The sequence below is a fragment of the Papio anubis genome, chromosome 9, assembly GCF_008728515.1.
Source record: "Papio anubis isolate 15944 chromosome 9, Panubis1.0, whole genome shotgun sequence".
NCBI classification, from domain to species: Eukaryota; Metazoa; Chordata; class Mammalia; order Primates; family Cercopithecidae; genus Papio; species Papio anubis.
This window is the reverse complement of record NC_044984.1, coordinates 106,584,634-106,603,534: the sequence shown is the minus strand read 5'-3', so window position 1 is coordinate 106,603,534 and position 18,901 is coordinate 106,584,634. Positions and strand designations below refer to the sequence as shown.

Here is an 18,901-nt window from a genome sequence, read left to right as displayed (position 1 = left end):
TATAGTTCCCCTCAAAACTGATAATTGCACATTTCAGTTTTATCAGTAAAGTAAGTTGGGCTTGGGGAAAGGGTCTTTAGCAAAAATAACAGATGGAACTTATTTAGGAGATCTTGGTTCAGAGTACTGTCCAAATTGCTGGTTTATGAGAAAGGCTGAGTATGTGTGTTAGAGCTGGTGAAGCAGACGAAGGTGTTGTTTTTCTATGTTATTTATAAAATACTTTGACTTTATAGTTGGGTGCCATTTGATTTCTATAAGTTTGATTTAAATAGTGTACCTAGTTATTAGCGTTATTACTAAGGTGATTTGCTTACAGAATCAATTATGTATCTTCTATTTGTCATCTTATACTAATTATATAAAATTTATCCTTTTATGAATAAACCATCAATAAACATTTTTCCTGCACTTTAAAGACTAAATGATGAACTTTTACACTACATTCTGAAGATTGTTGTACGAGAATCCTGTATCTTAATCACCAAGTGCCAAACTGTCTCTAAAGATGATTTTCAAAAGCTCCTTTCAACTGTGCCTGTAAGTAAAAATGTGTTTAATGAAAGCAAAATTATATCAAGCATCCCTGTTTTCATTTTATTGTATTGACAGGTGTGTATATACATACAGACTTAAAATAATTTATGAAAGGCCGGGCGCAGTGGCTCATGCCTGTAATCCCAGCACTTTGGGAGGCCAAGGTGGGTGGATCACCTGAGGTCAGGAGTTCAAGACCAGTCTGACCAACATGGTGAAACCCCATCTCTACTAATAATACAAAAATTAGCCGGGTATGATGGCGCACATTAGTAATCCCAGCTACTTAAGAGGCTGAGGCAGGACAATCACGTGAACCCAGGAGGTGGAGATTACAGTGAGCTGAGCTCGCGCCACCACACTCCAGCCTGGGTGACAGAGCAAGACTTCGTCTCAAATAATAATAATAATAATTTATGAAAGTCAGTGGATGACTCCTTACCCTAGAAATGTAGACCTAGACAAATGCACTTGAAAAACTTTCCAAAGACTATTCCCCCTGCTTAAATTGCTTGATGCAATAAATTGATCAGATTTGGGGGTTTTTGTTTTATCTAGTGAGAGTGTTTTTCCCTTATTAATTTTTAATTTTACATTGTTTTCTAAACCATGGGTGTTTTATAGAGACCAGTAGGAATCAAAAGATTCTTTTAAGGGTTTGGGTATTCTTCTGTAATGGAGATGTGTGTGAGAGGGAGGAGGAAGGATAATTATTAAGAGGCAAAAATTCGAGTAAGTATTCTAATTAGTGAGGGTTGTGTACCAAAAGGCAAAAAGTAAATGTGTCAGAGTATGCATGGAAAGCCATGTGGAAATAAGTCACCTGAAAAACTAACTTGGTCTGTTTTGTGTACTTTCTCTTTTTGTTTTCTTTGTCAAAATCTTTTAAAAACGTGAGGATTACATGATCGCTCTTTCAGTAGGGTTTAGATCATTTAAGTGCCCTTATTTGTATTAAAGGCTGCATCCTCCTGCCTGCGCTATCTGATGGCAGTTCAGAATCACCTTCTCAGTAACACTATTTTGATTAAACCTGATGAGAATGATGACAGTGACAGCTCCTTGCAGGGAGAGACATTGAAGGTACAGGTAAACACCAAGCTTTATTTTAACGATGCGTTCTACCCAGTGTGAAAAGCAGCTTAATTGGCTAAATTTCTGTGTATTATGATGTCAGAATTCACCTTGTGGCTTATATTCTTGTGAGAGGTAACATTAGGCCACTCATTCCATAGATTTTTTATGTCATTGCTCAGTAGTCACCTACTTGTGACACTCATAATGTGTCATCCATGTGCTCCTGTCAACCTTTTTGTGCCTTTGTTTACTTCCATCTTCTTTTAAGAACTATAAAATATGGCACTTACAAGTGATCTCATGTGTACCTGAAAGTTATAGTTACATAGACATATATATATGTATGTATGTATAAATCAATCTTGGAGCATTAAATAATTTCAAAATTTTTGATGGTTTATTATATTCTCTTGATTAAAATAACTTTTAAAAGGTGATAATTTTCACAATTTTTGTATGAAATAATCTAATTTCTAAACCTATAGTCAATTTCATTTTCTATAATTATTTTTAAATTAGCTTCTGTGTAAACTCACTAACTTGTTCCCACTTGACAATTTATAGCAGTCCAAAGATTTTTTTATAGCCGTGGTTGTTATAATTTTGACAGATGCTCAAGGCTGTTGTTTGCATTGTTCTTCAGAATTTCATCTTTGTGGGAGAACCAGAGAAATCAACAAGAACTTTATTCTTTCTTAAAATGTTAAACACACTGAAAAATCAACCAAGGAAGCCATAGTTAAAGATAAAAACCAATGCAGTTTGCCCCTTTCTTACTCCTTCATGCATATATACTATGTAAATCATACATCTGATAGTTTGTACTTATTGTACTTGAGTTTATTTCATTGTATAATCCATTTTCAAATAGGCAGACATACATGCACTTTTAATTTAAGTTGTTGATAATATTTATTTAACTTCTCTTGCCTTAGTTTTCTCATCAGTAAAAAGGGACAATAACATCTTCTTTGTAAAGTTGCTGTATTAACAACAAGCCCTGTAAATACCTGGCACTTTGCTGCCATGTGGTATGGAGTCAGTAGATGATTGTGCATGTCATTAGTGTGACTTAAAACATGATTTGGCTTATCATTAGTTCAGAATTCCTACTCTCTTAATGATAAAAAAAAAAATCTCAATAATACTTATAACAGCTAGGTGTGGTGGCTGACACCTGTAATCTTAGCACTTTGGGAGGCTGAGGCAGGTGGATCACTTGAGGCCTAGAGTTCGAGATCAGCCTGGCCAACATGGCAAAACCCCGTCTCTACTGAAAAATACAAAAATTAGCCAGGCGTGATGGTACTCCCCTGTAATTCCAGCTACTTGGGAGAATGAGGCATGAGAATTGCTTGAACCCAGGAGGTAGAGGTCGCAGGGAGCCCTGATCACGCCACTGCACTCCAGCCTGGGTGGCAGAGTGAGACTCTGTCTCAAAAAATAACAATAATAATAAAGACCCCGGAAAATTCCAACAATGAGAAAGTTTTTTCTATTTGAAGGCTAAATTTTAGCCTTAGTAGATTCTTTTTTGGTTTTTTGGTTTTTTGAGATGGAGTCTCGCTTTGTTGCCCAGGCTAGAGTGCCGTGGTGCAATCTGGCTCACTGCAACCTCCATCTCCTGGGTTCAAGTGATTCTCCTGCCTCAGTCTCCCGAGTAGCTGGGATTACAGATGTGTGCCACCATGCCTAGCTAATTTTTGTATTTTTAGTAGAGACGGGGTTTAACGTGTTGTCCAGACTGATCTTGAACTCTTAACCTCAAGTGATCCACCTGCCTCAGCCTCCCAAAGTGCTAGGATTATAGGCATGAGCCACCGTGCCTGGCGTAGCCTTAGTAAATTCTTAATTAAACCATAGAGAGAAAGGTAAAGACTCTTAGGAAAGGCTGAATAGGCTCAGTTGTCTAGGTTTCTGGGGAAACATGTCCCCTAAAGAGTTTGTATTTTTTTAACTGAAAATCATTGTAAACTAAACATTTCTATAATGTTAGCTAGTCCTTCTTAACACATTATTTAGTATTTGTACTCCCACGAACTCTGTAATAGTTATTTTAATGTTTAATAGCCTGTAACTGCTTGCTACCTTAATTGAATTTTTTTAACTGCCTGTTTTTAACTGTGATGGCTTTAGGACATTGAGTAAAAGGTCACTTGTACTGTTTCAAAATGTTGTGTTTTGTCTCATTTTATTCACCGCCTCTACATGCGCATTTTACTGTTCTGTTTTTCTCTTTAGCTATCCTCATACCACCCAAGGCAGTCTTCCACCTGGACAGTTTCTGGGCTGGCCACCAGGAGCTCTCTTGTGCTGGATGGGATGGGAGATATTTCTTGTGCTGGCTGGGATGGGAGCCTTTTCTCCTAGGGACTCAGTGTGATCCCTCTGAAATACTGCGTATTTCTGTCAGCTCTCCAGACCTTGGCCTCCCAATTTGCTACTTGTCATTCTAGCAGAATTTACTGCTTTGGGCTTATTCTGGCCACCTCATTATTTCATTTGGAAATGCATCATTAAATACATCATTTCATGTTGTCATTGTGAACGTATGTTCGTCACAAAGCTTAAAAATAATATGATGATATTTTCTGCCTAGGAGCTAAAAGTCAGTATTTTGGCTCTTGCCACCCAAATCCTGACTGGATGTGATGAAGTGTTGGAAATGCTACAGCAGGTCACAACTGCCCTCATAAATAGTGACATAGCAGACCGTGAGCAGAGGTAAGGAATGGATGGTGGGCTGTGACCAGCTGCCCTGTGGGAAGAAAAATTTGCTTATTGAAATTAAATATTTTTAGAATATGGAAGGATCAATTTTATATAGAGAGATTTTTGTGAGAATAGGCTAAAAGGGCAAGTGTTTGAAAGCCAAGTGCAGTCACACTCTTTCGTGTGCTTTCAGGTGAGATTGGGCCAACAGCCATGATCTAAGGGTAGCGAAGTTGTGGAGGGCACGGCCTAATCTCTGCCACTTGAGACTTCTACTGCCATCACTCCCAAAATGGCCTTTCCTTTAATTATCGAGGTCAGCACCATGCACACTTAGTTTCCTCATGATAAAGACTTTTGGGAGGAATAAGTGACTTGTCAACTGCTACACAAAGGATGACACTGATGTGGTACCTCAAGAGTTTACTGTAATTTTACTTCTCCAAATACATGTCTGACCTCTCTTTCACAGTAATAAAGCCCTTTCTCAGCCCTTCACATTAAAATTTCTGCTGTAACCCCGTCTCTACTAAAAATACAAGAAAAAAAAATTAGCTGGGCATGGTGGCAGGCACCTGTAGTTCCAGCTAGTGGGGAGGCTAAGGCAGGAGAATGGCCTGAACCCCAGAGGCGGAGCTTGCAGTGAGCCGAGATTGCGCCACTGCACTCCAGCCTGGGCGACAGAGCGAGACTCCGTCTCAAAAAAAAAAAAAAGACAAAATTCTGCTCTGGTTTGATTTTAGAGGTGCATTGCATACTGTGTTTTTTGACGATTTGTATATTGGAGCTGTAGATCTAGAAGAATCCTACAGTGTAATTTTTGCTTCCGTAACCCTGTCTGTTCCTATGGACTTGGTTCTTACCCACTCCCAGAGAGCAGATAGGAGGTTGGGATTGAGAACAATATAACCCAGATAGGTGTTGCATTGAGGCTTAGTAATACGTAGTTCAGTCTAATGGGAGAGCCTGGGTTTCTGGTTCCACTACCAATATCCTAAGTAGCCTTAAGGAATTTACATAATCCTTTCTTTCTGCATTCCTTAATTCTTCTAGCAGAGGACAGGGATATTAAAAATGTGATTTTAAAGATAAATTAAAAATTTGCCTACTTAAATGAGTCAAGATCATAGAGACAGAAAGTAGAATGGTGTTTACCGGGGGCTGGGGGCAAGGGAAAAATGAGGAGTTATTGCTTAATGGGTATAGAGTTTGGGTTTTATAACACAAAAAGAGTTGTGGAGATGGATGATGGTGATGGTTGCACAACATTATTTAATAACAGTGAAATGTACCCTTAAAATGGTTAAGATGGTACATGTTATGCTATGTTTATTTTACCGTAATAAAAAAAAAATTGGGGGAAGAAATCTGCCTGCTTCTGCATGCCCCAGACAAGCCTCAATTTCTCTAGACCAGTAATGGATGTCACAGCTCTGGGCAGGTGAATCAATGTTGTAGCCATTCACTTCCTCCTTTTTAGAGTCACTGTGTAGCACAGTGACCAGCAGCCCCAGAGGCAAGGGAACTTTACAGGTAGTAACCATTGGCATTTTAGAATCCATTTGTAAAGTACTTCAAAAGTGCTATGAAATGCACCATGTGGCAACGTAGAACCTAGAACCTAAGTGGTTCATACACCTGTAATCCCAACAGTTTGGGAGGCCGAGGTGGGAGGATCACTTGTACCCAGGAGATCAAGGCTGCAGTGAGCTGTGATTGTACCACTGCACTCCAGCCTGGGTGATAGAGTGAGACCCTGTCAAAAAAAAAAAAAAAGGCAGCTTATAAATTTTTTGGCAAAAATCAGAGACTGAAGGTGAAATCTATTAATAGCTTTCTTTCTGTTCTTCCCCTCTCCCTCAGTGGCAGAAGGTGGAAAATTTGTGGACTGAATTGCTATCACTGAAAGTGCTTAAGTGGTTTAAGGAGGTGCAGTTTAGGAGAAATTGTCAGATAAAGATGACATTAGTGCTTCTTCACATGTTTGGGCATTGCTTAGGCTGTGTGTTTTTCTTGAACTTTTTGTAGGTTAAAAGGCTTGGAACAAGTTACTAAGGCTACTATGCTTGGTCACCTTCTTCCAGTGTTACTGACCTCCCTGATGCATCCAAATTTACAGACTCTGATTATGGCCGATGCCCTGATGCCTCAGCTAGTGCAGCTGGTACTCTATACAAGCCAGGTATGATCCTTGGTGTGCCAAAGTGAACTGCTTTTTGGCCAACCTGCTTCACAAGGTGACTGTTTGCTTTCACTGAAGGCAGAATAAACATAATCCTGCCTTTCAGAAACCAAGGGAAATATTGATGGAATGAAGAAAAATATTGTGTCATAAAAATAAACAAATAACAAGGGAAAGCATTTTATTTGTTTGACTAAATTACTAACTGCAATCTTTTAGCAAGTGTTCATGGCTGATCAGCTATAAAAATGCTAATATACAATGCTACTAAAAACCTACCATTATAGTTTATCTCCTGAGTCCTTGCCAGCCTAATAGTAGCTAATATAAATGATGCATTCCATTCTAGCGTTAAGTAAAATAATATTAAGTTGTCTAAGTAGCACAGCATATCTTAGTGAAGGAGAGCCGACTAGGATTGTAAAAAGATGATTTAAGAGAGATCTCTAAGTTTGGCTCTCATACCATTTAGATAACTGACAGTAGCACTGGAAGACATAATGATGGTTTTTGTGTTTCAGACGGCTTTGCTGCTTAAAACCCAGTGTCCAGTTTTTGCTGAGGTGGGCTGTTCCCCGTGTGGTGCACCAGACCAGAAGTGCAGGCTGTTCCCTGATGAGAGGTAATGAATGCTGCTTCCTTTCAGGAACCCTTTTCTTGTTTTCTTCTGGTGAAAGCCTAGTACTCCTTTTATGAAAATGATTTTTAGCAAGGATTATCTATGTGAAAAGAAAAAGACTTCGAAATGAAAATTTTAGATAACTGTAACATTGCTTTGTAGATTTACAGCAACTGGTTAGAATAAATTTCCCCATGGAGCAAGAGATTAGTTCAAAATTGATCTGAAATTCTTATATGCTAACAGTGGGGATGTAAAATATTATGACTTTGACAGGCAGTTTGGCTGTTTCTTTTTTTTTTTTTTTTCTGAGACGGAATCTTGCTCAGTCACCCAGGCTGGAGTGCAGTGGCTCATCTCAGCTCACTGCAACCTCTGCCTCCTGGGTTCAAGCAATTCTCCTGCCTCAGCCTCATGAGTAGCTAGGATTACATGCGTATGCCACCACACCCAGCTAATTTTTGTATTTTTTAGTAGAGACGAGGTCTTACCATGTTGGCCAGGCTGGTTTTGAACTCCTGACCTCATGATCCACCCACCTCGGCCTCCCAAAGTGCTGGGATTACAGGCGTGAGCCACCGCACCCTGCTGGCTGTTTCTTAAAAACTTAAACATACACCTGTTATATGACTGAACTATTTCACTTTTAGGTATTCACACAAGAAAAGAAAGCATAGGTTCTTACAAAGCTTTTACATTAAGGTTCGTAACAGTTTTGGTTAGAAGAGCCCAAAACTGGAAACAGCATAAATGTCCATCTGGAAACAACATGAATGCCCATCAATAAGTGGATGGATAAGCAAATTGTGATGTAGTCATACAATGGACTCTAATCAGCAATAAAAAGGAATGAACTATTGTTATATACAACAGTGTGTATGTAATCTCAAAATACTTAACCCTGAATGAAAGAAGCCACGTCCCCTTAGGTCACGTACTATATTATTTCATTGATATAAAACTCTAGAAAATGCAAACTAATCTCTAGTGACAGCAAATAAATGATCACCTGGGGGAGAAATGGAGTGGTTACAAAGAGGAAGAAGGAAACTTAATGGTATAACAAATGTCCAAACTTATCAAGTTGTATGCTTTAAATATGTGCAATTTATTATGTTAATTATGTTGCATTAAAGCTGTCTTTTAAAAAGATTTCCTGGGTTTCTCTAGAGCAGCGGGCTATGGAATTGAGCTTTTCGCAATGATGCAAACTTCTATCTGTGCTGTCTAGTTCCATAGCCACAGGTTGTTATTGAGCGTCTGCAGTGTAGCTAATGTGACTGAGGAGCTGAATTGTAAATTTTATTTCATTTAAATTCAATTTAATTGCAATGGCCACATGTGACTAGTAGCTACTGTATTGGACAGTAAGGCTCTGCAGCTCAAGCTTCAGAGTTGAAAGAATAAGAGAATTCTGTGGCAACTAAGTTTAAGTCTTAGGAGTTTGTATTCCGCAACCTCAGGCTCCATGCTGTCCTTGAGAGTTCAATTACAGTAGGTAAGAGAACCTTTGAAGGCACCTTTCCTTAGTAAAAATTACGGTGAAAAGTAGCTATGTAGACTCCTGGAGTTTTCAGCAATTGGCATGTAGATATCAACAAAAGGAAATTTTTACAGGATGCTAACCCTGTGGGATTTGCAAAGTGGCCAATCTTAAAGATCCTTTACAGTACCTTTTTTTTTTCCTGAGTACATTTAAATGAGAGTTGATCAGGTCTTCTCTTGGATATCAATTGGGCTTCTCCCTTGAGAAAAAGAAAGAAAAATGAAAATATATCTCTGCTTCTTGTCCTAGAAAAAGGCAAAAAAGAAAAAAAAAAGTAAATATAGTATCTAACAACAAAGAAAGAAAAAACCTTTAAATGTGGGAATTTTTTAAATGTTTCTGATTGCCACTGATATCAAGCATGTAAAAGCCTCAGTGTTATCATACTGCATGCTGTGGAAAATTAAAGAGCAATTTAATGTTTATATTGTTTTTCCTTTCCTTGGCTGCTAAGCTAAATCACTTTCTCTATTTCTGTTTAGAATGTTAGAAGAGAAGGAAGAGCCAGGATTTCTCACTGGTTTAAAGATTCCTGCCCCATGGGCTGCTGGAAAGACTGTGGAAACAGTCCACCCCGTCAGAGACAACTATAAATTTAAAGAAACGGTCCATATCCCAGGAGCTCGCTGCCTGTACCTTAGATTTGATAGCAGATGCTCTTCACAATATGACTATGACAAAGTAAGTAAGAACTGGGTTATTATTGGTTCCACCTCAAGTAAGCTGATTCTTAGATGCTTCTTATTTTTCTTTGCTGCTGGTCACCATTCTTGACTGATTTCTGTCTGTAGCTATCTCTAAGGAGAACTTTTCTAAGATAAAGTTCTTATCTTTGAAGGGTAGTGATTTAAGGAAGTTAAAGAAACACCACCTCTGCAGTCTAAGAACAGTGTTTTAATGATATGTTGAAAGTGTACTTTGTAAGCTTTCAGGTGCTTAGATGTGAGTGGAAGGAAATGTTCCTTTTCATTCTGCTTACCCCTGCCCTCCCTCTGTGCTTGAAGTTCTCCCAGATGTGTGATGTCCATTCATCTAGAAAGGTCTCACTGCCCAATTCTTGGGGCTTCTCATGTATCTTTTGGGAAAAGGTGGCTTTTTAGAAGGGTTTCAGAGGTGCTAGGATCTGGTTTATATTTATTTAAACTTTTTTTTTTTTTTTTTTTTTTGAGGAAGAGTAGTTTCCAACCTCGTGGCTTAACAGTTATGAACAAAAGGAAGCATCTTAGGGGTTGAAACATTTTCTTCCACTTAGAATTATTGAATTGTAACCTGTCATGTGGTCTTAGGGGGAAAGGCTAATGAAATATGTAACATATGAAAGAACAGCTGGAGGATTATCTAATAGCTTTGTGCATACTATTTTTATGTAGCTTGTTAGTGATCTATTGTGTCTCTCTCCTGTGAACTGTGTGAGGGCAAATGGGCTTAAATCCTAGCAGGGGATTCTAACTTCTGAGGCTGGCTTTTAAAAACATTCTATCCGGGGAGGTTTTTAGGTTAAAAATAAAGGACTTCTTAACTGTATATACTATGAGATGGTGAAACACATTTCTGGGCAAGTTATAGAATCCTCTTCCCCATTATCTTTTAGGATAGTGAAGATTCCCAGGTGTCACCAAAGCCTTGTCCTCAAAACTCACCTTAGCTGGAACCAAGAAAATATATGAGATGATCTTTAGTAGGCCTTTCAGAAACATATCTCCTACCATCAGTCCACTGTAATTCATAGCTCCTGGCATTGGCTACCCCCATTTCCCAGGTTCAGATGAAGTGACTTAATATAGAAATGGGAGAGTCTGCTGTTTTAGTTGGTGTCATTTTGTTTCTCCTTTAAAAACCGTATTTTGCATTTCTGATATGCGCTAACTTATGCCTGCAGTAGACATTAGTGTTAAATGATGAAGCACAAAGAGGCTTACTACATGGATGAAAGTACATTTACTTTTCCAGTGGTCCCTGGCTGGTGTCAGCAAAAGGCCCCAAAGGGTAAGACATCACAAAATGATAAGCATTCAGGGCTGAAGATGGAGCTTCTAAATCTGAAGTTAGATGCAGTGAGAAGCAGTCACAGTACACATTAGAAGACAGGGTTTGGTATTTACAGAAGCCAGAGCTTTATTTTTCCTGTGGAATGCCAAATGAGCTATAAATGTTTCTTCTGCCGATTAGAAAGTCAGCTAGCTGGTTATACATGAATTAGAGAAGTATTGATACATGAAAACTGACCCAAGAAGCAGCCGCCCCCTTTCTGGCCCAAATTTGTATCATTTTCTTTTTATACCATTAAGCAACATCCTAAGAATATATGGCTTATTTTCAATTTGTTGCATTTTTTAAAATTCTTATTTATTCATTGATTTTTTTCTTTGGTGCTTTTATTTGTTGTTCTGTTAGATATAATCATATTTCCATCTGTATTTGCTCACTTTACTAATTTTGGGGAGGACTTAAGGGGCCAAACTGTTATTAATGAGTTATATGTTATTAATTAGCATTAAAATAACTATTTCAAAAATATTGATGTACAATAGCTGAGTATAACTATTTAATGTGAGGTCCCCAAGCCAATTAAAGTGTGCTAATATAAAAAATATACTTCTTTTTATTAAGAATTGTTATTACTCTGTGGCTTCCCTGTAAATACCAATGACTGATTGCATCCAAACTAGTATCAGTTATACCTAAAAAAATCAGGAAATATTAGTTATAATGACACCAATGCCTGGTTATAATTGTATTTTGAACAATTTTTTTTGCAGCCTTTTTATTTGTAGATGTTGTTTTTGTTTTTCTTTTACAGTCTAACAGTATATTTTCTGTTTTGAAGTTGGTGATATATGCGGGGCCTAACACAAACAGTAGGAAGGTTGCTGAATATGGAGGCAACACACTGGGATATGGCAGCCGTAGTGTCTTAGGAACTGGTTGGCCGAAAGACTTGGTGAAGGTATGGTATCCAGTCATAATCGCTTCCTAGAAAAGAAAATGAACTTGCAGTCCTCACAGGTCCAAGTACTAACTGTAATCTCAGAAAAACATTTGCCCTGGGGGCTTTTGTTGAGGTGGGGCCACCTTACTAGGCCTGTTACTTCACTCCTTCTATTCAGAATGATCCTCCTTTCACTTGTAGGACATCAGACCCCTGTTCACTCCCTTTCACAAGTTGCTCCATGGATAGAATTTGTCACAGCATTTTCTTCCTTGTTGATTAAAAGGGTTGCTAGATCTTTTCCAGCTTAGTTCTCCTCTATACTCCCTGTTGACAAGTACCCTAGAACCACAAGGCCATTGCAGTGTAAAAGTATTGAGTTAATGTGTTCAGATGAATTTGGGCCTTTGGAGCAAAAACAATTATCCATTCTCAAACTGATGAAATGAGTGCCATGCTTTGTAATTCGGCCCTCAAACTACTTACTGTGTATCTGCCTGGGATATGAATATAAACTGAAATGTCTGTTAAAACCCAAAAATGTCCCCAAAGTCTATTCCCAGGGCCTTTATTTCATATACGTTATGGACCCTTTTTAATTCAGCCATAGATGGCAAGCCATTTGTTAGAAATTATGGCCAGGTGCAGCTGCTCACACCTGTAGTCCCAGCACTATATCACTCAGGTGATCTGGAGGATCACCTGAGGTCGGGAGTTTGAGACCAGCCTGGCCAACATGGTGAAACACTATCTCTACTAAAAATACAAAAATTAGTCAGGCATGGTGGTACGCGCCTGTTATGCCAGCTACTCAGGAGGCTGAGGCAGGAGAATCATTTAAACCCAAGAGGCGGAGGTTGCAGTGAGTCAAGATTGCGCCACTGTACTCCAGTCTGGGCGACAGAGCGAAACTCCATCTCAAAAAAAAAGAAAGAGAGAGAGAAATTATGCTCAAGGCCGAGCAAGGTGACTCATGCCTGTAATCCCAGCACTTTGGGAGGCCAAGGTGGACAGACTGCTTGAGCCCAAGAATTTGAGACCAACCTGGGCAACATAGTGAGACCTCGTCTCTACAAAAAAAAAAAAAAAAATTAGCTGGGCATGGTGCCGCACACTTATAGTTCCAGCTACTCAGGAGGCTGAAGTGGGAGGATTGCTTGAGCCCAGGAGGTTGAGGCTGCAGTGAGCCATGGTTGTGCCACTGCACTCCAGCCTGGGTGACAGAGTAAGACCTTGTCTCAAAAAAAAAAAAAAAAAAAAAATTATTCTCAAGATTTGATTAACCTTTACTTTGATCTTGCTAATGGGCAACTGTGGCCCATTTCACAGATGCCTCATCCCAAAGGCTACCTCGTCAAGAGAGACACTTAAAGGACTGGGTGTCTAAATGAAAGGGAATGGAATTTGAATCAAAAAGCAAGTGAGAAAAGGAGTGAAATATTGCTGTGGTCCTTTTTGAAAGTAAACCTCTGAAATTCATTGCTCTTTTGAAAATTGTGTATCTTGTTTTTAAAGTGCATTTCCCACCCCCCTCTTAAATTTTAAGGTGGAAGGAGATACAGTCACCTTCTCCTTTGAAATGAGAAGTGGCCGTGAACACAACACTCCTGATAAAGCCATGTGGGGCTTTGCTTGCACAGTTCGCGCTCAGGTACTTGAATCTAACCACTGCCGTGGACAAAATGTACTATCTGCTATGTGCCTTGATTACATACATCATATTTGCCTTGGAAACAGGGCAGAATATGAGTCACTCTTTCATCTTTCTCTTCTAGTTGGCACTAGTCAACTACTAGCAGCTAGTAGTACTTTTACAGAATAAAACTAGCCATGACCTAATATCAGCTCAGCAGCACAGAAATACATCTATTGATTGGGGCTGCCTCTTCAAAGCTTGGGGAGGTGACCTGACCCCAGCATCTTTCCATAGGGCAAAGAGGACTCAATAGAACTTAATAGAAATAAGCACTTGGATCCTGGGTTTTAAGAGTAGTTAAGCATCCAGCTGAGCATGGTGGCTCACGCTTGTAATCCCAGTACTTTGGGAGGCTGAGGCGGGCAGATCAACTGAGGTCAGGAGTTCGAGATCAGCCTGGCCAACTTGGTGAAACCCCGTCTCTACTAAAAATACAAAAATTAGCCGGGTGTGTTGATGGGCACCTGTAGTCCTAGCTACTTGAGAGGCTGAGGGAAGAGAATCACTTGAACCGGGAGGCAGAGATTGCAGTGAGCTGAGATCATACCACTGTACTCCAGCCTGGGTGACAGAGTGAGACTCCGTCTCAAAAGTTAAAAAAAAAAAAAAAAAAACCAGAGTACTTAAACATCCTACTGACCCCTCCAGTTGCCTGATTCCAAAAACGTATTTTAGATTTTGATGTTTCTTAAGCTTAACCACGCTAAGACTCTCCAGAGTGGCATTAACTGCTAGAATGTAAGCTCCATGAGAGCAGGGATCTTCATTTCATTCTCCGATGTATCTCAGGCACCTAGAACAATGGCTGGCACACAGAGGACACCCAGTAAATATTTCTTGAATGAATTCACTGCAGTCATTGACAATATCACAGTTTGAGCACAGGATGGAAGTGAAAAAACAAAATAGTGGTTTATACTTAGGTAGGCACAACAAAGAGGAAGCTATCAAAGAGTCAGGCTTCTTTATTTCATTTATACTATTTATTTGATTTGTACTATTGTATATGGGGTCTGATCAACTATTTTCTCTTCAGAATTATGTTGAGACTTCACTCTGGTCATTGCAGTACCACCATCTAGTCATGATTTGGGTGCTGTACCTATGTTCCCTAGCAGTGATACTCGATGCTGCTCTGTAGAACCCTGTGGTTGGGAACAGTGCAGTGTGGGGCAGCACAGGTAGCAACCTCTGCCAGTGTACACTGACCATTGTGGTTTACCCCTGTCTGCATTGTAGGAGTCTTCGGAGGATGTCTCAGGAGGCTTGCCCTTTCTGGTAGACCTGGCTTTAGGTCTGTCTGTGTTAGCTTGTTCCATGTTAAGAATCCTGTACAATGGACCAGAAATTACCAAAGAAGAAGAAGCCTGTCAGGAGCTATTGCGGTCCAAACTTTTACAAAGGTAACAAAAAGGTTGAATTTGAGCTAGTGTTGCCTGCAAAGGAAAAAGGACTTTATGTGGAAAAATCCTTTTGGTACATTTCCAGGGTGATTGTGCCTACTGCCTGGCAATCTCATGGGTGTCATTGTGTCTAAGAAATAAGATGAAAATTACACCATAGTGCTTTCTGGCCCTTACTTTACTAAATTTAAGATTACATCTTTGAACTGCATAAGCTTTTCTTCGACACAATTATTGTCTAATTAAATTGAATGATCCCCAAGAGGATGAGTGGATGTGTGATAAAGCAAACACAGCAAATGTTTATTGTACAATCTAGACAAATGTGTCTGTGGACATTAACCATGTCATTCTTTCAGCTTTTCTGTGCATTTAAAAGTTTTAATGATTAAATATTGGGGGGGAGCTAGATCCCCAAAGATGGGCTTTCATACAATGCTCATTTTTCTTTAGCTTCTGGAGAAGGTTTGATGAGTAATTAACACAGAATGTGATTCTTCATATGTTTGATGTGTCTGCAAACATCCAATAGCTTTCCAATAATCTTGATGAGAGAGGAAGTGAAGAGCCTCTTTTCTGTCTGCTCAGGTGCCAGTGGCAGGTGGAGGCCAATGGCGTGATCTCCCCTGCCCTTACTCCGAGCCCCTCTCCACTGCCTCTGACCATAGAGGAAGACAGAGAATTCACCTACCCCTCTGATGTCCTCGTGCCTCCTGTTGGAAACTACTTTGATCTGCCTCGGATCAGGCTGCCTCCAGGAATCATGATAAAGCTCAGGGAAATTTCTGGGCGTGCTAGACCTCAATTTAGACCAAGTATAAAGTATGTTGCTGTGTAGTGTTTTACTTTTCCCAGTAGGAAAAAAAGTTTAAACAATTGAAATGGGTGTATTTCTTCTGTGGTATAGTAAATGAAACTTTAATTTTATGTTTACTCTATGAGTGTTAAAATTAACCGAGTCTGGAGGGCCCACCAGGCAGTATTCCAGATTAGGGGCTCTCAAAATTTGGTCCCCTAGTCAGCAGCATTGGCATCACTTGGGAGCTTGTTAGTTCTTGGACCCCATTTTACACCTATTGAATCAGGAGGTCTGAGGATGGGGCCCAGCTTAACAAGTTTCCCATGTGACTGATACATGCTAAAGTGTGACAAGTGCTAGGTTTATCTCTAGTGTTTTGACCTTCTACTAGCAGTCAGCCTCTACTTTACTTTCCAGAGTCTAGAGATATGTGTTTATTTTTGATGCCTAGAGAAATGGTGAGGAGTTCTGTAATCTAGAATGTACAGACTTACAGTTACAAATGTCTGTGGTATTCTTGCTTAAAGTCAAGTCTGTTTTGCAGGCCTCTGCTCTGCCTCCTGAGGCAGGATTTCAGAGAGAAAACTTGGAGAATATATGAAATTTGAAATGAAAAAAATACAGAAAACACTATTGTTTTCAGCCCAACATCCATATGCACTGAACACTGCAGGCCATAATACTGCATAAAATTAATTAGTGGATAGATGCTGCTGAAGATCCTTTCTTAGCCTTAGCCCTCTTCCAGCTCTAATATGTCTCTAACTCAAAATATAGCAATCATAGAAAATGAAGTCTTTTTTTTTTTTTTTTGAGAGGGAGTCTCGTTCTGTCACCCAGGCTGGAGTGCAGTGATGTGATCTCGGCTTACTACAACCTCCGTCTCCCAGGTTCAGGAGATTCTCCTGCCTCAGCCTCCCGAGTAACTGGGATTACAGGGACATTCCACTATAGCCAGCTAATTTTTGTGTTTTTAGTAGAGACGAGGTTTCTCCATGTTGACCAGGCTGGTCTCGAACTCCTGACCTCAAGTGATTCACCTGCCTCGGCCTCCCAAAGTGCTAGGATTATAGGCTGAAGTCTCTTTACTCTTGATTTTCAGCTTTATCAGCCAATGTCAGTTTTATCAGTTAATATACTAAATTATTTGCCAACATAAGACTCCCAACAGTGCCGTTATACTATGCATACCTCTTACTCTATTGTAACAAAGGAGGTGTGGTGAATATTTAATATCTTTAGATCAAAGCCTAAGTTCTCCAACCTATAAAATACTCTCTTGGACCTGGGGCATGGTGGCTCATGCCTGTAATCCCAATACTTTGGGAGGGCAAGTCAAGAGGATTGCTTGAGCCCAGGAGTTCAAGACCAGCCTGAGCAACATAGTGAGAAACCCCCACCCTAAAATTTTTTTCTCAAATTAGCTGAGCATGGCAGCATGCACCTGTAGTCTCAGCTACTCAGGAGGCTGAGGCAAGAGGATCCCTTGAACCCAGGAGTTTGAGGCTGCAATGAGCCATGATTGCTCCGCTGAACTGCAGCCTAGGTGACAGGGGGAGAGACCCTGTCTCTAAAAAAATTAAAAATAAAAATAAAATACAGTATTGAGAAGCTGAGAGCATGGCATACATCTGACTAATTTCCATTGTGGTCACAGAGAAGTAATTCAGCCAGACGTGATGGAGGAAATGGTGGTGTCTTGTGTTATTAAACACTTGAACTTGGTTGATGCACTGCAATCTCTAATAAATTTCCAATATCAAGAAGAACATGCTGAAGAATATGATTTATTGTGTAAAATTATGGGAGAGACTTTTAAGAAGCTCAATGCCATGGAGAGACAGCTGCAGGTAAATGTCTGATAACTGTTGGAAATAATTTCTTTCATGGAAATTTAAAGAAATTTAGAATGTGATCTAATTTTTAAAATTACTATTGTGACTAAAATTTTGAATTGTACTTGTTTTTATTTTGCATCTATTTTAATGTATTTATTAGAGTGTTGCAGAACTGGAACAAAAATGGCAAAGTGAAGTTGATGATGCCATGCAGGGGAAACTGGAGAACAACATGCCTTTCTTTTATGATTACCATTTTAATGAGGTGAGCAAAGTGTATGATTTGTCCCTGGGGCATTGTGTGTGTGTGTGTGTGTGTGTGTGTGTAGAGGTACAATAATGTCATTTCCTAAAATGTTGCACACTCCAAAACTGTACCCATTCTTTAAAAGAGGTTAAATGAAAATTGATTAGATCAGCATGCAGTATACAAATAATTACTCATGAGGTTGTTTTTCTAAATGATTAATAGTTTTATAAAGATATATAAGGAAGTTGTCATCATGGTCAAATTTTGCTTTCAAGCCTTAAAAAACAAAAAATAGGCAAAATTATAAGCCCTGAAAGAATTCCCAGAAAGTAGTGAATGCCATTCTTAATCATTAAAATATCAAATAATAACCTACAAATGAGTTTCAAGCATAGAAATATGGACCAAAGGTGGTGGTTTTTCTCTGAAATTTTCTGTTCATTTTAATATATGTATAGTAAAACTTGGTTCTTGCAGATCCTGTATACATCTTTTTTTTCTTTAGAACAAAATGAAAGAACTAGAACTTTTGTGTTCAATGAAGGAAGTCTCCTTTGATGGGAATGATCTTGAAAACATGGTCCTATCACTGAGGTTAGTGGTATTAATAACTATTAAGGCTATTATCACCTTGATGCTCAAAACACATTGTAAAGGTCTAGTCTCTTAATAGATATATTTTTTTATATTGTGAACTTACTAAATATTTTAGAGTTGGAACTCATTTGGTAAATTGGAAGTTTTGGTTTTAACCTTCAAAAGTTAGCATAGGCATTTGAAACAGAAAAAGAAACTAGAAGTGGCCAGATTTTCTAACACTGTTCCTTGGATGAGGAAACAGGGAAGTAAGTTGATTAGGTTACTTTTGCTTAGTTTCCCCTGTGTCTTCTCTTATTCTTTGTAAACATTTTTTTTAATGGTTGTTTTTGGTAAGCTAGAGAACAACTCAATGCACATCAATCTTTCTTTATAGGGAGAAGTTCCTACAAGAAGTGAATTCTCTTATTCAGAAACCCTCACACCCACTGGCTAAAACAAAGACGTTAGTGAAGAGTTTAATGAACCGAGCCGAGCTTTTGCTGCATGTCACCATCGCGGCCCAGTCAGGCCTCACAAGAAGCATCTCTGGGACCCCTGCTGAAACACCAGGTACTGCTCAAAGGTAGCCCCTAATTGGCTTCTGGTCCTACTCTGTTCATATAAGACACGTCAGCTATATTTTGAAAAATTCACTCTTCGGTACTCCAAGAAAGGAAAACAAAAGGAAATTTTAACATATTTAGTTTTGCCTTATACTTTCTCTACAAAGCACT

At 39.2% G+C, this 18,901-nt stretch overlaps 1 protein-coding gene across 11 annotated transcripts in view; it reads left to right on the top strand.

The window, feature by feature from the left end:
• HECTD4 (HECT domain E3 ubiquitin protein ligase 4) overlaps nucleotides 1–18,901 on the top strand; it is a 232,906-nt gene that overhangs the window by 123,437 nt on the left and 90,568 nt on the right. For 6 of the 11 annotated variants that reach the window (XR_002515862.2, XM_021922962.2, XM_021922960.2 and 3 more), the window contains 14 exons: nucleotides 420–540; nucleotides 1,498–1,626; nucleotides 4,214–4,338; nucleotides 6,355–6,508; nucleotides 7,030–7,130; nucleotides 9,156–9,354; nucleotides 11,474–11,620; nucleotides 13,149–13,253; nucleotides 14,538–14,701; nucleotides 15,290–15,523; nucleotides 17,158–17,350; nucleotides 17,499–17,603; nucleotides 18,094–18,182; nucleotides 18,562–18,737. Coding sequence is in view for 10 of the 11 variants with exons in the window: in XM_021922962.2 (XP_021778654.2) it covers nucleotides 420–540; nucleotides 1,498–1,626; nucleotides 4,214–4,338; nucleotides 6,355–6,508; nucleotides 7,030–7,130; nucleotides 9,156–9,354; nucleotides 11,474–11,620; nucleotides 13,149–13,253; nucleotides 14,538–14,701; nucleotides 15,290–15,523; nucleotides 17,158–17,350; nucleotides 17,499–17,603; nucleotides 18,094–18,182; nucleotides 18,562–18,737 (2,042 nt within the window). In the remaining variant the exon portion in view is untranslated. The remainder of the gene's footprint in view (nucleotides 1–419; nucleotides 541–1,497; nucleotides 1,627–4,213; nucleotides 4,339–6,354; nucleotides 6,509–7,029; nucleotides 7,131–9,155; nucleotides 9,355–11,473; nucleotides 11,621–13,148; nucleotides 13,254–14,537; nucleotides 14,702–15,289; nucleotides 15,524–17,157; nucleotides 17,351–17,498; nucleotides 17,604–18,093; nucleotides 18,183–18,561; nucleotides 18,738–18,901) is intronic. The other 5 variants (XM_021922968.2, XM_021922963.2, XM_021922965.2 and 2 more) reach the window with 3 other exon arrangements.